Below are 20,865 nucleotides of genomic sequence, written 5' to 3' on the forward strand. Positions count from 1 at the left end.
TTTCACTACATTTGAAATGGGGCTTAAGTGATTAATTCATAATATATTTTTGGTAAGTTTGGGTCCCCATAAATGTATTGGAGTCAAAAAGTACAATATGTCTATTTCAAATGTAGTGGAGTGAAAGTCATCAGCTTGCAAGAAAAACAAACGGTCCAAAAATGTACTTAAGTACAGTACTCAAAGTAAATATACCTAGTTACGGTCCACCACTGCAGCTGCAGGATACCACTTTTTGAGCCCTTTAGGAAGCCCCTCCCCACCACTATTCTGTTTCCCCATTTACCATGAAATATTGTACACTGTATAATAACTGCTTTAATAATCATCAGTTGTACAGTAGGTCCACTGCCTCATCTCTCAACCTTAGAGCTCCCCCTTGTGGTGTGTTATTGCCCTGTTTCTTTTACAAGTGTAAAAATTAAATACACTTCTAAATGAGCACCTTTGATGCTCATGTACGCTGGAACGGAAGGACAGTGGCCGGTTTATACATTTATTGGTTGCATAATAATTGAAGGTCTAAAATAGAATAGAACGGTGTGCTTGTAGATTGGCTGTATTTGTTATGTTTGACAATTCTTTGGGGAAAAACAATTTGGCATTATTGTGACAGTACAATATTAACGTCACAATAAGATATTTTCATCACAACTTCGATATTGAGGCATTTGGTTTAAAATGTGACATTTGATTTTCACCAATGCCATACACCACTACTATGACCTCCTAAATAGTACAGAATGTAGTCTTGACAGCATACTATATTCAAATATGTACTATAAATCCCCAGGCCATTTGAACAACTTTTAATTAGAGACTAGAAATAGAAACAAAGAACGTACTTTTCTGAATTACAACATCCGAGATTAAAAAAACAGAATCAGACAAATATTTACTCAGAATTCTAAGGGTGTCAGCCATGAAAACAATGAACTCTGAAATGGCAATTAGTATGTGAAATATTAATGGAATGAACTATAAAATGAGCTATAAAATAAGGAACCAGCCAGGACTGTATTTACAGTAGCAGATAAGAAACAAGATACACAGTCAAATGAATATTTGGCAGACAGATTAAATCACTTGTGAACATTAAGTGAGTCATTAAGGCACATTAAGTGACAAATATAAAGTCTTCAAAAGTAAAAAAGAATCAAGCGGATTCATTTAAAGCTACAACCATGTGCTCTTGTGGTGCAAATAACAACAATGGCTTTGTTCAGACTGCAGGTAAATTCCATTTGTTTATCAAATCTGATCTTAAGGACTGATTGTCCAGTTATTTGCGAGAACGGAATAGTGTATTCGGACATTATAGACCTATTTGCATTGATAACTGCGCTAACAATGTAAATACGTAGGCGTAACACTTAAAAGTTACACTCCATCGTACGATGGGACACCGGAAACAGCTGATCTAGAATCTCACAACGCGTCGCATCGCGTGCGTTGTGAGCTTGTAGATCAGCTATTTTTTCATCGAGACACATCTTTAGAAATAAGATTTGAATCGCGTTTCAAACCACCTCGGAATGTGGTTCAAAGCTGATTTGAAACAGTCAGTTTTCATGAGATATTTTTGCTGTTCGGACTCGATGAATCCAATCGGCTCTATGCACAGCAGCCATTCTGGTCAAACAGAGTCACTCTCAAGAAAAACACTCTGCTACACCAGTGAGTCTCAAAGTGTGGTCCAGGTACCCTCTCATGGTTCCTTGAGGGGGTTCCCCTTACGGGTGTGTAACTCTGGAAGTGTGCAAATGGACCAAACGAGGGTCCATTTGGTTTCATTTGCACACTTTCAGAGTTATGGGGGTCCTTGAAAACAAAATGGAACAGAGCCTGCATTAGTACAATTAGTAAGACGACGTGAAGGAAGTAAGGAAGAAGCCCAATTTCTTTCCAATATGGCTGCTGTGCTAAGAGTCAATCTAAAATAGGCCAACAATCAGATTAGCCTGCGGTGTGAGCGTATAGCCTTTACTGTAGTGACTGCTTAGGCGTTTCAGTTGAATTCTCGGTCGGGCAGGATGAGCGGAGCCACCAGGGTCCACAGGTACAGCGCCAGACCCAGCCAGCTGGACGAGATCTTCACCCACACCGCCGGCATGGTGCTCTTCATGGCGTGGTAGTCAGAGTCAGGCCTGGAGGGAGAAGACGGTGTAGCGTTAGAAGGGATAAAAGCAACAACAAAAAAGATCCCAATCTGTGATTTGTGAAACAGCGTGAAAAAGGAGCCCTCCTCCAGTAGCACTCCGTTTCCTAAACTGGTGTTTCCAAAACAGTGGGTCGGACATAAAACGTGAACACAAGATGAATTTAAATAATCAAAAATATACGGTTTTAGTTTACTCTTTGAGTGCCAAAACCGGAGATCTACGGGATGAGAATTTTCTCTTTTTTTTTTCCCCACGTGGGCCGCTCTAACTCAACTTTGGAATGATCCGCGGACCCTGTAAAATGGAATGGACGGATGTGAATCCTGTTCAAAAAAACTACCTCCCGTCCACTCCCATTATAGGATCTTGAGAAAAAGCTCCATAGCTCCATATCTTTTTACCGTGGTGAAAAGGAGCCATTTTCGCCGGGCGATCACTCTGCAATGGCGGATCGCGTTAGAAATGTTATTGTTCCAGTAGTTAGACGGGACCCTCGACCATCGCGCACGCAGCCTTTGTTTACATCCGGGTACTCGTGGAGCCGTCTACAGCTCTAAACAGCTCAGCGTAAACGGTAAGAGCGCTGGCATTAGATGAGATTAGAAGAGAGCTCGCCTTTTTAAGTTCCAGTGGTAGTGTATTCCACAACTTAGGGCCAAATATATCCAGAAATCAGCCTCACCGGTGTTCTTATGAGAAGCATTGCGAACCTCTGGTACGGAGAGCGGAGGAGGACCTGAGTGTTCTAGTTGGAACATGAAGTTTTATAGAATCCTTGATATATAAAAGGTGCTAAGTTATGAAGTGCTTTGTAAACAAATAAAAGTGCTTTAAAATCTATTCTAAAAGATACAGGTAGCCAGTGTAGTGTTGACAAGACTGGACTAATGTGATCTCTTCTGCTAGTGTTGGTTAAAATTCTAGCTGCCGCATTTTGGACTACTTAGTTTACTACGTAGTTTTCTAATGGATTTCTTTGGTTGTCCTTGGCGATAATCTAGCCGGCTTGTTATAAAAGCATGGATAAGGACTTCTGCAGCTCTCTGATTTAAAAAAGGTCTTACCTTAGCCATGTTTCTTAAATGAGTGAAGACACTTACTGGTACCAGTTGGTGAGGGTCATCATGATGTACAGAGAGGCCAGGCAGAGGCTGAAGTGGAAGAAGGCGTAGCTGTAGGTGACCCCGTCCTCCTCGTTGTCGACGGCGCGCCGGACCCCGTCCTCGCCCGTGGCGGCGTCGTCGTCGGCCGTCAGACCCTGGCCTTCCTCCGTCTGCATCAGCTTGTTCACCTGGGAGTTGTTGGACGAGCGGATGCTGCGGGGTGGTGGGGGGGGGTTAGGACCACGGTTGTTATAGTGTTGCATTTTTCACTCGTTTTTTTTTCTTCTTTTTTGTGTTGACTTCTTGTTTTTAGTTTTAAATTTGTTTTTAACGCAGGTTTGCAGGTTTAGTTCCGTTTTTACTTTGTGAATCATCTTGCAATCTTGCAAGTTAAAGCTGACCCCCCCCCCCCAGTAGAGATACTGTCATGTGTTTGATCCTACCTGGCATAGGTCTGTCACAATTATTACATAAGATAAGCACAGTTATTTTACATAATCATTATAATTATAATTAGTATAATTACTGCTTTTCTAGGGAGACCCGCTGTGATTGGCCAGTAGTCGCTGTGATTGACAGTTCTTGTTTTTGCAACTATGCCTAAACCTAACCTTAACCCTAACCCTAATCTCATTAAAACTATACCTAAACCCAACCCTAACCTCAGTAAAACAATACCTAAACCTAACCTCAGTAAAACTATGCCTGCCAGGGAGCCAATGGGCTCTATTCACAGCAGCCATATTATGAAGACATTCACAGGTGTTACCGATACTAATGAAGGCTCTGTTCCATTCTGGTCAAACAGAGTCAGGGTGCTGATATTGTGCATGTTGGCCCACTGGAAACACTCTGTTACACCAGTGGGTCTACAGTTGGGGTCCAGGGACCCTCATGGGCTTCCAAATGGCCCCTTACAGGTGTGTAACTCTGAGAGTGTACAAATGGAACCAAATGGACCCGTAAGGGTCCATTTGGTTCCATTTGTACACTCTCAGAGTTATGGGGGTCGTGGAAACCACTGTGCTACACTAAATGGAACAGAGCCTTCATTAGTATCATTGGTAACACCTGTGAAGGAAGTGATAATATGGCTGCTGTGCATAAAGCCTATCAGACACAGGTAAGGCGGGTCTATCCCATAACGTTGGTGGGGTCCATAATGACGCATACCTGGCATAGAGCGTACAGAAGAAGAAGATGACCAATCCCACGATGCCTTGCGCGTCCCACCACTGGACGTCTTCTCCTGGAGCCATGGTCGGAGCTGGAGTCGGACTGTTACTGACCAGACTGAGCAGGCTGGGGTTACACTGACGATCTGGACAAATAGGCATAGTCATGAAATAATGAATGGGATATTAATGAGGTATATTCAAAGACGAATAACATCAGATGACCTTACACATGGAATAAAGCTAAGTAATAATCTCAAGAGTCAAGACTGAACCATTTTGTTAGGCCAAGTCCCAGTCTGTGATTTGTGAAACAGTGTTTCCTAAATGATTAACACAGTATGTAAAATAAAGCTGTTTAATTGTCATTCCAAATCTATGTTGTTGCTGTTCTACATATAGCCAACGAGTGGAAGAAATCACAGATTGAGGCCTTTGCTTTTATGAAGTATCTGAGACCGTTGATGTTTATATGGATGTTTGCTAGTTTGACCACTTTAAACAAACACTCTCTCATCTTATAAAATAACGAATAACCGAAAATCTTTAAGCTCACAACACGTCGCAGCGAGCTTGTAGATCGGCTCATTTTTGGTGCACGACATAACAGTGGTTCTCAACCTTTTCAGGCCGCGACCCCCCCAAAGTAATCAAATTTGAACTGGGGACCCCCCGACCCTGACAAGCACTTGGAATTGTAGGAGTTGAGGCATTACATTTCGTTTGTTCCCACAGATAAATATTGTGAGAATAGCTGATCTACAAGCACACGCGAGGCGTGTGATTGATTGTAGATCGGCTATTTTCACAATTTCTGCCTCTCTCTTAAATTATTTGACAATTTCGCCAAAGTTTGACCAGTTTTTATAGTATAGTTTGTTAATTACTTTTGATGCAGAAATGGAAATTTTATTTCTCTTCCTTTTTTTTAATAAGGTCTTAAAAGTTCTTAAATTGCACTTTACTGTCATCTGGGACCCCCCCCCCCCCCCCCAAATCATGTGGGGACCCCCCTGGGGTCAAGGCCTACAGGTTGAGAACCACTTCCATAGAAGACATGCTGGCTTCTATGGAATCCAAATGGCTGAAATCAGTCGAGGCGACTGAGAACTTAAATCCATACATTACATGAGTGTCATGTCATGTGACTCACTGGGGTTGTTGGACATGGCCGACCAGGTGATGTACATGGTGTAGGCCGAGATGAGGGACGCTTGGAGCAGACCGGAACTGGGCTGAGCCTCCTGTTGATAACATAACGGGGGAAACCATTAATCACGTTAACATCGCTCGATCCAATGGATCATGGATAATGCGTTTAGTGATGTTATGCGTGAACAGTTCTAATGAGCCACCTTCAACTTCCCCAAAATGTGAATGCAAATTAAAAGAAGAAAATGTAAGCTACTTCATTGTGCAGCAGAACCTAACTGATGCCAGATTTTAACCTCTTAAAGGGATAGTTCACCCCTAAAATGACTTTTGATGAGTTTTTGTCGCATTCCTAAGCCAATAATTTGTGGTGACTAATCGATAGAAAAGGCGTTATTTTAGGGGTGAACTATCCCTTTAAGCCCTATTCAGAAATGTTCCAAAATAGCTGATCTACAGCATTGTGAGCTTGTAGATCGGCCGTTTTTGAATATGTTTGAATAGAGGCCACATCAGGTGCATAATGGACCCTTTGCTAAGCCCCACCCACTCCACTGTGTGACTGGTGGTGCGAGTTAGTCACACCCAGGCCTGGCAAACTCTGCTTCTCATCCATTGACTTGCATGTTAAATGACGGCTTTTCCCCTTAAAAATAATCGATCATTTCAGCAGCAAGAGCTTCAAAATCTATTCTAAATCTAGTCAACAAGGACTGCAGTAGGCTATGCACTGGACAAATGTGCATGACATTATTTCAATAAACTAAAAGCACGGGAAATCTGAACGTTTATATAGATGTACGGACCGTAAATGGAGAAAGTGCAAACACCAGGTTGAAGTTGATCCATGACTGTAACGGGAGTTTTCATGTACCGCAGGGTAAGACTACAGTAGCAGTTAATAAATAGACGAACAAATGAATGAATATACTTTAACGGGTGGAATCCGAAACAGGCAGCGCTGTGATTCTGAATTTTGTTACGATTACGGTGATTAGTATTAATGACACCACCTGGGCGAGTGAGTCGTGTAACTTTCCCGACGTTAAGCTGTGTATGTGTTCAACAACACCGCCATGCAGCTTGGGAAAAGACCCCTCCAACGGTTTTGGGTAAGTGGAATCTGTTGCTGGTTCATAGTCACCATTGCGTTATCGTGGTATTCCTATTCAGAATAGGAATAGGCTATTCTTGCCATTATGTTGCAAATGATTGTGTGTGTGTGCGGGCGAAATAACATTTACAGCTATGGCAGGTGACGAAAGCTTGCCAGACCTATGCCAGGCTAACAACGGTTGCTAAGCTGGCATTGGACAATCGCTTTTGGGGTGGGGTTAAGCGAAGGGTCCATTGGTGATACCGATCGTCACAAAAGTCAATAATAATGGCTGGCATATCGGTCCGGTTTCGAGTTGTTATGACGAGAAGCGTCAGGGTGTGTTTGTAGTGTATGACCTGGACTTTAGGCAGGATGGACACGATGGAGACGATGATGCAGAAGATGAGGTTGAGGCTGATGAAGAGCTTGTGCTCCGTACATCCTTCTGGCTGGGTGTAGAACACGTAGAAGAGAACCATGGCACTGAAGGCCGCCGTGAAGAAGAAGATGGTGAACGTCAGCAGAGCTGAAAAGAACCAAAACATTTTTTTAGCAAAAAAGGTATAGATCGTTGGTTCACAAAGTGGGCTCTGCCGAGGACCCCCAGGGGTCCTTGAGAGGGTTCCAAAGGGTCCCCAGCAACACGTGTTAATACATTTGAACCCCTTTATCAATATCTATCTATATATACAATTTGAATCCTGCGCCATGTCGGTTGTCCGTATGCGACGCCAGTGTGACGGTGTGACGTAATCTGACATCACGATGACAACGCCAGTGTGACGTAATCTCACGACAGCATGACATCACATCCTACCTATAAATTCTAGGATGCCGTCAGATCGCACCAGTTCGACGCCTTCCATAGTGATAAATAGTAATAATCTATACAAGGAACTCTCTCCATCATACAAGGAATCATACAATCTATACAAGGAATTTTGAACATTGGCTGTTCAAAAATAGCAGATGTACAAGTTCACAGTGCGTCACTTCGTGCTGAGCTTGTAGATCTGCTATTTTTTAACATTTTCGAAAAAAGCGTTGGAATAATTTAGATATTTTCAGATGGGGTTCTGCCGCCAAATATATACAATAACACCACCACACATTATCATTAGGCCTGTCACATAATCACCTAGTTGCGATTATTTGAGCTAATCACAATTATTTTGCATAATGAACCAACTCCAGTAGTAAATGCCAGTACCTTGGTCAAGGGCACAAGCAGGAGTATACCCAGCATGCATGTCTTTTGGTACTATGATAATGGGTAATGCACTAAGTACTCTGACAACAGGTACAGCGGGTATGCAGTCCCAACGTGCTTCGCCGTGGTCTGTATAAAAACAGCTAGATGAAGTTAAAATAAATGTCATAATTATATAGTATTTATAAAAACAGCTAAATGAAATAATAATGAAATAAATATCACAATTATTTCCATCATTTTTTTTCCATGTCGCTGTCTACGCTCTTAACCACTTCAACCTGGTGTCATTTAGGGCAAAACATTTCATGCATGTAAAAGGCTGTATGTATGCACTGCAGCCATATTGGAATGAAATTGGGCCTCTTCCTTACTTCCTTCACAGGTCTTACCAATTATACTGATTAAGGCTCTGTTCCATTTAGTGTAGCAGAGTGGTTCTCAAACATTTTAATTTCAAGGACCCCCATAACTCTGAGCGTGTACAAATTGGTTCCATTTGTACACTCTCATAGTTATACTACACCTGTAAGGGGCCATTTGGAACCCCCTTAAGGAACTATGAGGGTCCATGGACCACACTTTGAGACCCACTGGTGTAGCAGAGTGTTTCCAGTGAACCAACATGCACAATATCAGCACTGACTGTTTGATCAGAATGGAACACAATCTTAATTAGCATCATTGGCAACACCTGTGAAGGAAGTAAGGAAGAGGCCCAATTTCTTTCCAATATGGCTGCTGTGCATAGAGCCGAATGGCTAGGAGAAGGCTAAGGTGTCAGTGTGTTTGTTGAGGGCCACGTGTGTGGACAGCGCCGCCGTGTGGTCTACCTCCGAACCAGCACTTGGAGTTGCCTTCCTCGGCCCTCTCCAGCCAGGACTGGTTCCAGGAGTGAGCAAAGTCCACCAGCAGGATGAGCTGGATGATGATGAAGATGAATGAGCCGACCGCACCAAAGTAGTACCACACTGCAACCAGAAAATACACCGTCAAATAAAGTACCACCACACTGGAACGAGATAAGACACCTTCACATCTCTCGACAACATCATGTACAACAGGGTTCCCCAATGAGTTTTCCCCAAGGGCCAAATTATGTCTAGGGTACCAAGCCGAGGGACAGGGGCATTGTGCCCGCACGCGAAGCGCGGGGGCAAAAAGCACAGGGGCGCAAAGCGCGCGTGCGCAAAATTTTGAGTTTTTTTTTTCTCTTTGACACTGTGTTATTTTAGGCCTGATACAAAATAAGTTGAGAACCAAACATTTACTTAAAATATTTGGTTGTTACAGTCTGCTTGAAAATTAATACAGATTAACAGCAGCCAGTTGAACATACTGAAAATCAAAATAAGTCCAGAATCAACAATTTACTTACAGATATGTTTGTTACAGTCTGCTTGAAAATTAATACAGATTAACAGCAGCCAGTTGAACATACTGAAAATCAAAATAAGTCCAGAATCAACAATTTACTTACAGATATGTTTGTTACAGTCTGCTTGAACAGTAATACAGATATTAATTTTTTTCCCCCAAAAAAAATTTATGACAGGAGTCGTCGCGGGCCGGACAGTTGCCTCTTGCGGGCCGCCTATTGGGGAACCCTGATGTACAATATGCTCTACTCAACAGACAAATGTGACTTAGGTCATATGAAAGAAGAGTTACCTAGGCACTTTAAAAAAAAAAGACTAATTCTGAATGAATGAGTGCTCCAGTACTTGTTTTTAATATTGTAGGGTTGGGTATCGATTGGGTTTTATTCGATACCGGTGCTAAACCGGTATTCTTAAAGCATTGCCGACTTTCCTTTGTTAGTTAGGGCATACCAATTACGATTGAGGCAGGCACTGTTTGAACACTGGTCAAACAACATCTGGTAAATGGTCAATGAATTACTAAGAAACTAAAGATATGTAACAAAGTAACTACTATAGGATAAAGATATACAGCCTAGGTTTCTAGGTGTTGGGGTTAAGGGCTGCAGCATATACCTGAGTGAAGGTTTCTAGGGGTTAATTTCAGACTAAAACAATGACGAATCACTGACGACAAATAAAGAAAAACTAAGCTATGATGACTAAAACTATGACTTAACATGTTGACAATTTTGTCAACAAATAAAAACTAGACTAAAACGTTAGTGAGGGACTAGCGGAGAAGAGGTCCAGTAGAACTAAGACAAGTCATTTTATGCCTGGTTGTGTGTAGGTGTCACACTCCAAAAATAAGCAGCGACACAACGTATATAAATCAGTGATTAGGACACCATCCGACTAAAATACATTTTAGTCGACTAAATCAACTGTAGATTTAGTTGGCAAAAATCTTATGACATTTAGTCAATTAAAACTAGACTAAAAAAAACTTTTCAAATGACTAAGATATGACTGAAACTAAATGGAATTGTATTCAAAAGACTATGACTAAAACTAAATAAATGCACCTGTAGTGAAGGTTCCATCAGGAATGAAAAACGCTCCCACGGTGATGCCAACCAGGATGAGGAACTTGAAGAACCAGAACCTGACAACACAAATACAAATCTATTACACATGTCCTCTTAAACGGCCAGCCACTGTTTTCTCTGTCTATATGGGTCTTCACATACAGTGAGCGTCGCAAATAAACAATCTGAAAATGGAAGAAAATGTATCTGTGAACATTTCACATCAAATACAGGTTTTGATGCTTTTATTCACTGTGAAAAATCATGATGTTCTCCTCATGACACAAACAGCAGTTTAAATGAATGTGAATTAATCACTAATCACTTGAAATAGGCTCCAGGTGTGTACGGTGAAGATTATTATTATTTTATTTATTTTATTTTGGAGAACCTTAGACCACAACTGTTGGTATTTGTGTGATATGGGGACAGTGGAATTAAAATAAATTAATATTAATCATTTTCGGTGGTCATTTGATGAGGCTTGTGCTCTCTCTCCCTCTCTGAAAACAACAAAATAATGGAAAATTCACCCACTTGTTTACACCTGATTCTTGAAAACCCCTGCAACAAACTGCAGAGGTGCACTGTGCTAGTGTGACCAGCAGAGGGCAACATTGCCTCCCTGTACACAGTGGTGGCTTAAAGGTTAGAGAAGAGAGTTGTAACCGAAAGGTTACCGGTTCGATTCCCCGGACCGGCAGAAAATAAATCTGGGCAGGGAAGTGAATGGCCCACCCCTGACCCCTCCCCCAACACAGCTGAAGTGTCCTTCGGCAAGGCACTGAACCCCCAGAAAGCAATGTCCTCTCCACACTTGAGGAACGCCCATAACGTGTTTGTGTATGCTTTCGTGTGTGTGTGTGTGTGTGTGTGTGTGTGTGTGTGTGTGTGTGTGTGTGTGTGTGTGTGTGTGTGTGTGTGTGTGTGTGTGTGTGTGTGTGTGTGTGTGTCCATGGAAGCTATTAGCACACAGTATGAGAATGTGGTTGGCAGCTCCCAGGTTTTAATGTGTGTGTGTGTGCGTGCGTGCGTGCGTGCGTGCAGCAGGGCGTTCCTGAAAAAGAGAATTTGTTCTCAGCAAACCTCCCAGGGTAAATAAAGGTACGGTAACGTTTTTGTTTTTTTAAGTGTGTGTACTGTATGTGTGTGTGTGTGTGTGTGTGTGTGTGTGTGTGTGTGTGTGTGTGTGTGTGTACCCACCCGTTTTGTATGGCGGCTCTGGGGTCCTTGCTGCTGCGGACGCGGATCATGATGACGGAGAACAGGAAGAAGAAGCAGGTCATGGCGAAGCACACGCGGTACACCGACTTGTAGCCCACGATGATGTCACAGTTCACCTGGTTCTCCATGCCAGGGACCAGGTGCGTCCCCCCCACACAGAACCCTGGAATCTGACGAGGAAACACAGCAGTAATTAAATTAACCCATTCAATCCGGGAACGCATACCGTGTCATTTTAGATTTTAGCTCTAACCATTATTTTATACTTTGGGCTATTCAAAAATAGCAGATATACAAGTTCACAGCGCGGCACCGAGTGCCGCGCTATGAGCTTGTAGATCTGCTATTTTTGAAAAATCGTGAAAATGGGTGCAAATCTTTGAATATATATGTTTCTTAAAGTGAACATTTGTAACGGTTAAATGTCTCAACAAATGTTCTGTAAAATTATTGTTGCTATACTATATCAGTGGTTCTCAAACCTTTTCTTGTCAAGGACCCCCCAAATTATATGTTTTTGGCCGCCGATCAAAATATGTTGTTCCAGGGACCCCCCCAGAAGCAAAGATTTGGGTTAAAATGTTGTTTCAAAACAATGTATGTATTCAAAGATTTGCACAAATGTTTTTCAAAAATAGCAGATCTACAAGCAGATCTACAAGCTCGTAGCTATGAGCTTGTAGATCTGCTATTTGTGAATATCCAAAGTATAAAATAATGGTTTAAGTGGTTACACAGATGCGTTAATGCCAGGTAACAGATGGGTGAAAGCCACAAAATGCCGATACCAGGTGTGTGCCACCCACACAGACACCTGGAGTCTGATGAGGAAACACAGTAGTACAAAGTAGGACTGATGCAACGTGTGAAAAAGGTGTGCTGTGGTCTGATGAGACCACATTTGAAATTGGTTTTGGAAATTATGGACGTCGAGTTCTCCGAGCTAGAGTAAAAGGACCATCCATATTTGTAGTTTTTTGGCCCTGCGCGAGATTCCTCCAGATTGTCTGAATCTTTTGATGATATTATGGACTGTAGATGGTGAAATCCCTACAATTCTTTGAAATGTTGTGTTGTTCTTAAACTTTTGGACTCTTTTCCCAGTGGTGAACCTGACCACATCCTTCCTTGATTGCGACTGACTGAGCCTTTCAAGATACTCCTTTTACACCCAGTCCTGACACTATCACCGGTTTCCAAATAACTTGTGGAATATCCATATATCCGTCTTTTGCTGGCCCTGTCACCACTTTTTTTGTGGCATAAACTTCAGGATAAGCATATATTTACAAAGTTGATAAGATAACTTTACATATAATTGTCTTTGTACTGTTTTCAATTGAATATGTAAGACGATGTGCGGGCTCTTCCTCTCTTAATATTAGTTTCATTGGCCCAGCACCCACTGTCTATGTGTGTGTAATTAGGTATGCTTTGCAATTAAATATATGTCAAAAAAGGATCACATTTTGTTTTATTTACATTTTCCACAACATCCCAACTTTTTGGGGAAGTGGGTTTTGTAATTAATAACAGGTAACAGGTGGGTGCAACCCACAACATGCCGGGTACCAGGTGTGCGTCACCCACACAGAAACCTGGAGTCTGGTTGGATAGAAATGCAGTTATCAGGTCAAACATGAATAATGATGCTTTGAGGTTCAACAGGTCTAGGAGTATCCAGGCATAGATTTTACGGTCGTTCCACGGTCTGAGAATCTAGTAGCGCTTGATCAGAGCACTAAGTCACGTGAAGCTTGACCAATCAAATCCAAATGTGGGGTTCGGTACCCCCAGGGGTCCTTGGGGGGGTTCAAGGGGGTCCCCAGCTAAATGTGTTAATACAGCATCACACCAGGTAGATTAGACAGCATCACAATAGGTAGATTAGACAGACAGACAGACCGACCTTCTTCAGCTGTGTCTCCATGCCCGGTAGGATCATGATGACAGACAGGAAGGTGCCCAGCAGAAGCAGGAAGGAGAAGGCCAGGCGGGTGATGGTGGAACTGAACGACGCCGGACAGCATGAGGACAGCAGACAGGGCGCTGATCCACACAGACATGAGGCCTGGAGGACAGACAGACACAATTGTCACAATTATTACATAAACGTGTGTGTGAATGCAATGCACAACCATTGTAAAGCGCCTTGGATAAAAGGTGCTATATAAATGCACCATTAACCATTTCTGTGTACAGAGGAGGGCTGTGGACAGTTCAGAAACCTGCCTACCAGTGACATCATCGGTAGGCAAGCAGTTTAAGTTTCAAAACTCAGATTTGTTTAGCTGTAGCCAATATTTATTTTATACTTTGGCTATTTTTGAGAAATCAATACAATTTTTGCAAATCTTTGAATATATATATCTTTTAAAGAAAACAGTTGTAACTCAAATCTTTGCTTCTGGTGGTCCCTGGGACAAAATATTTTGAGATGGGGGCCCGCGACCAAAATGCATAGAATTCTGGGGGTCCTTGACATGAAAAGGTTTGAGAACCACTTATATTACAGCAACCTACGGTTTTCAGAAAACTGTTAATTTAGAAAACATTAGCAGATGCGTTCCCGGATTTAATGGGTTAATGCAAGAACAATGGCTTCTATTTCATCATGCAGCATTTCCAGGAAGAGAAAGGGTGTAGTTTCTATTAGCTTGGAATCCCCACTGATGATGTCATTGGTAGGCAGGTTTGTGAACGGTCCTCTGAGACACAGAGTGACTAGACAGAAATGGAGCCATCTTATAAGGAGCATTAATGGGGACCAATTATACGAAGATATTAAGGTTGAAAATGGGTGAAGTGCTCCTTTAAGATTTAGGGCAGCATTCATTTGGACAGGAGACGGCGAGCTGAGCCGCATAAATGATGCCTTCACACACACACAAACACACAGACAGACAGACAGACAAATGTTGGTATTACTATACTTGTGAGGACATCAACCTTTTAGGACTGAGATTTTATGAATGCAATTTTCGCAATCTTTTGCCATTTTTAACCGTAAGCTAAAACTGAAAAAATTGCAGATCTACAAGCTCACAACGGGCAGATCAGCTATTTTTCAGTCTACAACACCAGCATGCAAGCACGTGTAAATCAGCCAAATCTCTATCTCTAATCCCTAAAACTAATTTATAAATGTCTAATCCTAAACCTAACCCCAACCTAAACCTTTTTCTAATTGTAAACGTATCTCTAAAAAATATTTTTTCCAACCATAAAGACAACAGTTTTTCTTGTGAGGACCAGGAAAATGGTCCTCACGACATCCATTTCTCATATACCGTACATTCGGTCCTCACAAGTATAGTAACACACACACACACACACACACACAGGGCATTAAGATTTAGGAGGACAGCACAGGACGGTGACTCACGCTGTTGTTAACCCATTCAATCCGGGGGCTCTGTCATTTTAGATTTCTTTGGCTATGCGAAAATAGCAGATCTGCAAGTTCATAGCACCATGAGCTTGTAGATCCGCTATTTTTGAAAAACGTGGAACATTTTTGCAAATCTTTGCGTTAATATTTTTTAAAGCGAACATTGGTAACTGAAATATTGAAAGGTCTGCACACATTTTCATGATTTTTTTCAAAAATAGCAGATCTACGAGCTTGTAGATCTGCTATTTTTGATTAGCCAAAGCAATCTAAAATGACAAGACATGCGTTCCCGGATTGAATGGGTTAAACTGATGGATAGCCCTTTGGGGGGGTGGGGAGGGGGGGGCTGCACTGCACTGACTGTGCATACATACACCGACACGATGTTGCTGTCGGGCAGACACCTTCCATCTCCGTCAGTGTTCATTTTGACAGCAGATTTAGATGTCGTTTTTTTAAGTCAGGGTCTTTTGGATAAAATTCCATTTCGTTTTTTTAAGTCGTATTTTAGCCATCTGAAATGTTTCAGTCGACTAAAATCTACAGTGGATACAGTTGACAAAAAATGTATTTTGGCCGGGGCCGCGATGGCGTCATAACGGTCGATCCACAAGCTGTTGTGAGCTTGTAGATCGGTTTTAAGTTCTATTGGATCTCTTCTCCACTAACTAGTCCCTCCTAAACATTTTAGTCGTTTTTATTTGTTGACGAAACTGTTAATGTTTTCAGTCATAGTTTTAGTCATCATAGCTTACTTTTTATTTAGTTTTTGTCAGTGAAAAAAAGGTAGTCGACGAACATTTGTGTCAGAATTTTCGGAAACAAGATTAATACGAGCCTGTGACTTAAATAACAACTACATTGGATCCATTGGAACACAGACAGGCTCTTTATTCCCATTAGATTATATGTTTTGCACATACAAAGCTTCCACCTGACAGCGACAAATAACATGCACAACACACAGTGTGTATGTATTGCTGTTGTCATGACAACCCTGTCTGCTCTCCTCTCTCTCTGTATCCTTCTAGACAAACATCAACTATTGATGATGCACTGACACACATCAACCCTGAACTGATGCTGAGCTCATAGCCTCTCTCTCTCTCTCTCTCTCTCTCTCTCTCTCTCTCTCTCTCTCTCTCATCCTGTTAGGAATAGTCTCTCTCTCTCTCTCTCTCTCTCTGTGCTGTAAACAGGGCCTCTCTCTCTCTCTCCCGCTCTCTTTCTGTCAATCTGTGTTGCGAATAGTATCTCTCTCTTCCTAGTATTGTAAACATTGTAAACAGGGTCTCTCTCTCTCACGCTGTGTTCTGAATAGTCTCTCTCCCTTCCTCTGTCTCTAGTCCTGTGTTGTGACTTTCTCTCTCTCTCTCATTGTATTGTGAATAGGGTCATAATAACACCACAGGGTAACTGCATGCATGGTAAATATGAACGCACGCAGACCTTAAAAAAGGGGTAGTTCACCCAAAGAATGACTTATTTTCCATCAATTACACACCCCGTGAATTCATGGAGATTTGTTTTAGTTTTTGTCGCATTCCTGAGCCAATAATTACGAATTCAAGGCTTCATGGGGTGTGTAATTGTTTTGAAACGGTTACGCGATCGCCAGCAGCGCGAGGAGGCAGACTTTTATGTTGCACCCGTTCAAATCTCCTGGTGGACAAATAGACAGACAGACACGGCCTCTTACTAAGCTGTGAAAGGAACATCGTGCCATCACCGTCATCCCTCAATTAATTACTATAATGACATCACCCTCATCCCTTAATTCAATTACTGTAATGCACCACAGAGCACACGACCACGGTGCACGTACAATGTGTGATTTAACACGCCCATCTGTGTGAAAAATGTACACGTGTATAGTGCAGGATTTGTCTTTTGGGGCAAGGGTCTTCAACAAGGGGTCCGGGACCCATAGGGGTCTTCAGAGTTACTACAGGCGGTCCGCCAAATCTTTGTGTGATGATTATTTGTTTTACCTTGACCACTTGAACCCTAGCATCCCTTTTCTGAGGAGAACTTTAGCCAAAAATAGCCGATCTACAAGCTCACAACGCCTCGCAGCGCGAGGCGTTGTGAGCTTGTAGATCGGATATTTGTAGATATTTTTGGCAAAGAGGTGTAGAGGGAAAAGAGACCAAGTAATGAAAAAAAGTTGAATCTGAAACGCAATTGTAAACGATATCGAGCGGGTCCCTGCTTCATCTCTCTCTCAGCTAGGGGGTCCTTGGCCTGAAAACGTTGAAGACCCCTGTTTTAGGGAAACATTTATTATTATGGGTATACATTTTATTTGACCAAATATGGACAAACTCACATCATGACAGGCATGCCGAGATTCCAGGCATTTATAGAGATCAAGTGTAGTGATATGGATCTCAGCGTGAAGTAATTAAACACCTCTTGTTTTAACATTACTGAATACAAGGCACGAGTTCTTAGTATCGATACAATTGTTTCTTTGCAAGGCGATGCGATTTTAGATCGATACAAGTCACACGATACGATATGTTGCTGTTTACATAAATATAATTGGCTCGTTGAAATTCAAATTGATGCATCGATAGTTACTACAGTATACTGTTGTTACACCCCTAATACAGTTCCATCATCGTCATTGTCTTTACCTGACCAAAACCAATGCTACACATTCTGCATTAAGTGCAATTCAGGGAAATTGTGTTTTGATTCTTTTTTTTTGGGGATACCTATCATATTCCACGGGGGAACTTCAGTTTTCAGCTTCAACCAGCTGAGTGCTGCAACAGAGGAGCGCGGAGGGCGGGAGCAGTAAGGGGTTAAGTGTCTTGCTCAGGGACACTTTGACACGTTGCTGAGAGAGCTGGAATCATACCTGGGACCTCCAGGACCTCTGGTGCTGTTCATGTTATTGTGATAATATATTGAAAGGTAGCGTAAGTGTTTATTATTATTTATTTATTTTAATTGGTTAATAGTTAAAGCTCTATATTGTGATAGTAAACCTTTCTATAGAGCAGGGGTAGGCAACCTTAGGCACGGGTGCCAACATTGGCACAGGGGAGGGTGATCACTGGCACACATGGCATACGTGTGAGTATTAATAGAAATAAAAGGTTTAGTCAGTTAGATTAATGTGTGGTGTCATAATAGGCTCTATGCACAGCAGCCATATTATCACTTCTTTCACATGTGTTACCAATGATACTAATGAAGGCTCTGTTCCATCTAGCACAGTGGTTTCCACGACCCCCATAACTCTGTGAGTTACACACCAGTAAGGGGCCATTTGGAAGCCCATGAGGGTCCCTGGACCCCAACTGTAGACCCACTTACATCACCTTTAACTATCTGGGGAGAACACAGTGGTCTAAAGTAACTAAGAACATTTACTCAAGTAAGTGCTGTACTTAACTTAAGTACAGAGTATAGTAACAGAGTTCTACATTTCAGTATTGATACTTTTACTTAAGTAAAAAAAATCTAGTACTTTTTCCACCACTGGGAGAACATAACAGTAACACAAACAAAGACACCGCCAGGTTGTCTGTGAAACCCCGGAAATCAAGTTTTCAACGCGTTTTTACACACATTAAAACACACCAAAATACGTAATAACTGACACTGAAAGTGTCAATAAAAGATCGATTATTCCTAGCCTTGGATCAAGACGATCATAGATGTATTTGATCGAGTCTGACTTTTACTTTCGTATCGATCATAGATATGCAAATGTCAAAATCTATAATAAAAACATATATCCATCTATCATTATCTTGATCCAAGGCTAGATTGTTCCATAGTGTCAATACGGTAGGCGATCGATGTGTAAATCGAATAATCGATCAGCGAATCTACCGTATATCGTGTTCAATGTTCGCTCTGACGCGGATCTAAACAAACGGACGTGAGGTCGGTTTGTTTTGCCATATGTTTTTGTTAACTTTACTATAATAAAACGTTTACTTACACAGCTGGCCAGTGAGCACAACGCCATACAGGCTCCCATGGTGTTTATGGAACACTTAACTTTTAAAAGAAATGTGTTTTTTAGTCCTAAAACCTGACGTTTTTTGGTTTGAACTTTCTAAGAATCCAACGACGACACACTTCTGGGTCTGGAAGCAAGCAAGCTGGGTGTGTGTTTTAAGATAGGAAACTGCTTCTGGTGTAACGTCATGACGTCATTATTTTACTCTGATTTGGTTCCCAAACAGAGCAGCGGCCCTTTTTTAGGCAGGCCAAGTAAATATTCCGTTTTTAAACTTTTCAACTAAAAAAAGAAAGAAAGAAAGAAAGAAAGAAAGGAAGAAAGAAAGAAAAAAAAAAAAGTAAAAAAAAAACAAAACATGTTTCAACAATATTTCAGCATATGTTCCACTTGAAGATAATGAATTATTTGAGACAGACATCCGGGTTTTTGACCAATAAGCACCTTTGTTTGACCCGGAGAAGGCCTTCTCCGGGTCAAACAAAGGAATCTCTCATACTAAGACATGACATATGTGTAGGCAGAAGAATTAAATAAAAACATACAATGGCTGATAAATGATGTATTATATAGGTCAGTGGTTCTCAAAGTGGATTTCAGGGACTCTCTGGGTTCCTTTAGAGGGTTCTAAATTGACCCTTACAAGTATGTAACTCGAGTTAAGGGGAGACCTAAAGTTTGAGAACCATTGGTTATTAAGCTATATCCGGTTACTACAATCCAATATGATTGTGAAATGGACCCTTACATTTCTGCATAGGGCAGGCTACTTTCATGGTTTATAAGTAGGGCCCTATATTCTAATCCATGGTACTTCAACAGGGGGTCCGGGACCCTATAGGGGGTCCTCAGAGTTACTACAGGGGGAGCCACCAATATTTACATTAACCACTTAAACCATTGCATCCCTATTTCCGGGGGGAGCATTCACCGAAAACAGCCGATCTACAAGCTCACGCCGCCCCGCAGATCGGCTATTTTCGGTGAAGAGGTTTGGTGTAGAGGGAAAGAAAGAGCCGACGAAGTACAGGACTAAAGGTCAAGTATTGAGGGAGTAAAAGGTTAAATGTCTGAAAACACTCATTAACTTGAATCCAGCGTATCATAATAGAGAAGATAATAATGATGATAGTGCTGTCAAACAAGTCTATGAAGCTATCTATAAAATCTATGAAAATGTTGAATCTGCAGCACAATTTGCAACATGTAGAGTGGGGGGTCCCTGCTTCATCTCTCTCTCAAGGGGTCCTGGAAAACGCTGAAGACCCCTGCTCTGCCAATGTTTTTGATTGATTGATAGTTTGAATGCTTCAGTGTGCAAAAAGTACAGAGGTACAGTTATACAATAATGCTAAAAGGATAACACAAAAAAGTCCTGAGGGCTTCAATTCATCAAAACATATACAGACATACAATACAAGAAATCATCAATTCTAGGAGCAATAAAAGTATATTTACAGAAAAACTGTGGGGGGTATTTTCTTTTGGCAAGGTAGAACAGTGGTTCTCAAACTTTTTCATGTCAAGGACCCCAAAATTGACCCTTATTATTAGCCCGCGGACCCCCATTTGAGAAGATATGCCAAGGCCCTTAGAGAAGATTTGTATGGCTCTAGCTGTGATTTTCAACCATTTTAATTTCAAGGACCCCCCAGTTTGACATGCATTAGGCTACGGACCCCCATTTAATGGCATTTCTATCTCTGGGAGCCCAATTTATATTGTAAAATCAATGGTAATTTAACTCTAGAGTGTACAAATGGAACCAAATGGACCCGTTATGGGGTCCATTTGGTTCCATTTGTACACTCTCTGAGTTATAGACTCATATAAGGGTCCATTTGGTTCCTAACTATCTATCATTTAGCTGGGGACCCGCTGGAACTCCCTCAAGGACCCCTGGGGGTCCCGG

At 41.7% G+C, this 20,865-nt stretch overlaps 1 protein-coding gene across 1 annotated transcript; it reads right to left on the minus strand.

The window, feature by feature from the left end:
• Positions 1-483: 483 nt before the first annotated feature.
• On the minus strand, positions 484-19,096 carry LOC311061572 (serine incorporator 1-like). Its single transcript, XM_084080257.1, has 10 exons — positions 18,933-19,096; positions 13,487-13,648; positions 11,557-11,747; positions 10,351-10,430; positions 8,735-8,872; positions 7,048-7,217; positions 5,594-5,684; positions 4,439-4,586; positions 3,263-3,478; positions 484-2,147 (listed from the first exon to the last, which is right to left on the minus strand). The coding sequence occupies exons 1-10, from the start codon at positions 18,969-18,971 to the stop codon at positions 2,009-2,011; spliced, it is 1,374 nt and encodes a 457-aa protein (XP_083936383.1). The 5' UTR covers positions 18,972-19,096; the 3' UTR covers positions 484-2,008.
• Between the last annotated feature and the right edge of the window lie 1,769 nt (positions 19,097-20,865).

Source organism: Gymnoscopelus microlampas (assembly GCF_963454915.1).
Source record: "Gymnoscopelus microlampas genome assembly, chromosome: 15".
Classification (NCBI taxonomy): domain Eukaryota; kingdom Metazoa; phylum Chordata; class Actinopteri; order Myctophiformes; family Myctophidae; genus Gymnoscopelus; species Gymnoscopelus microlampas.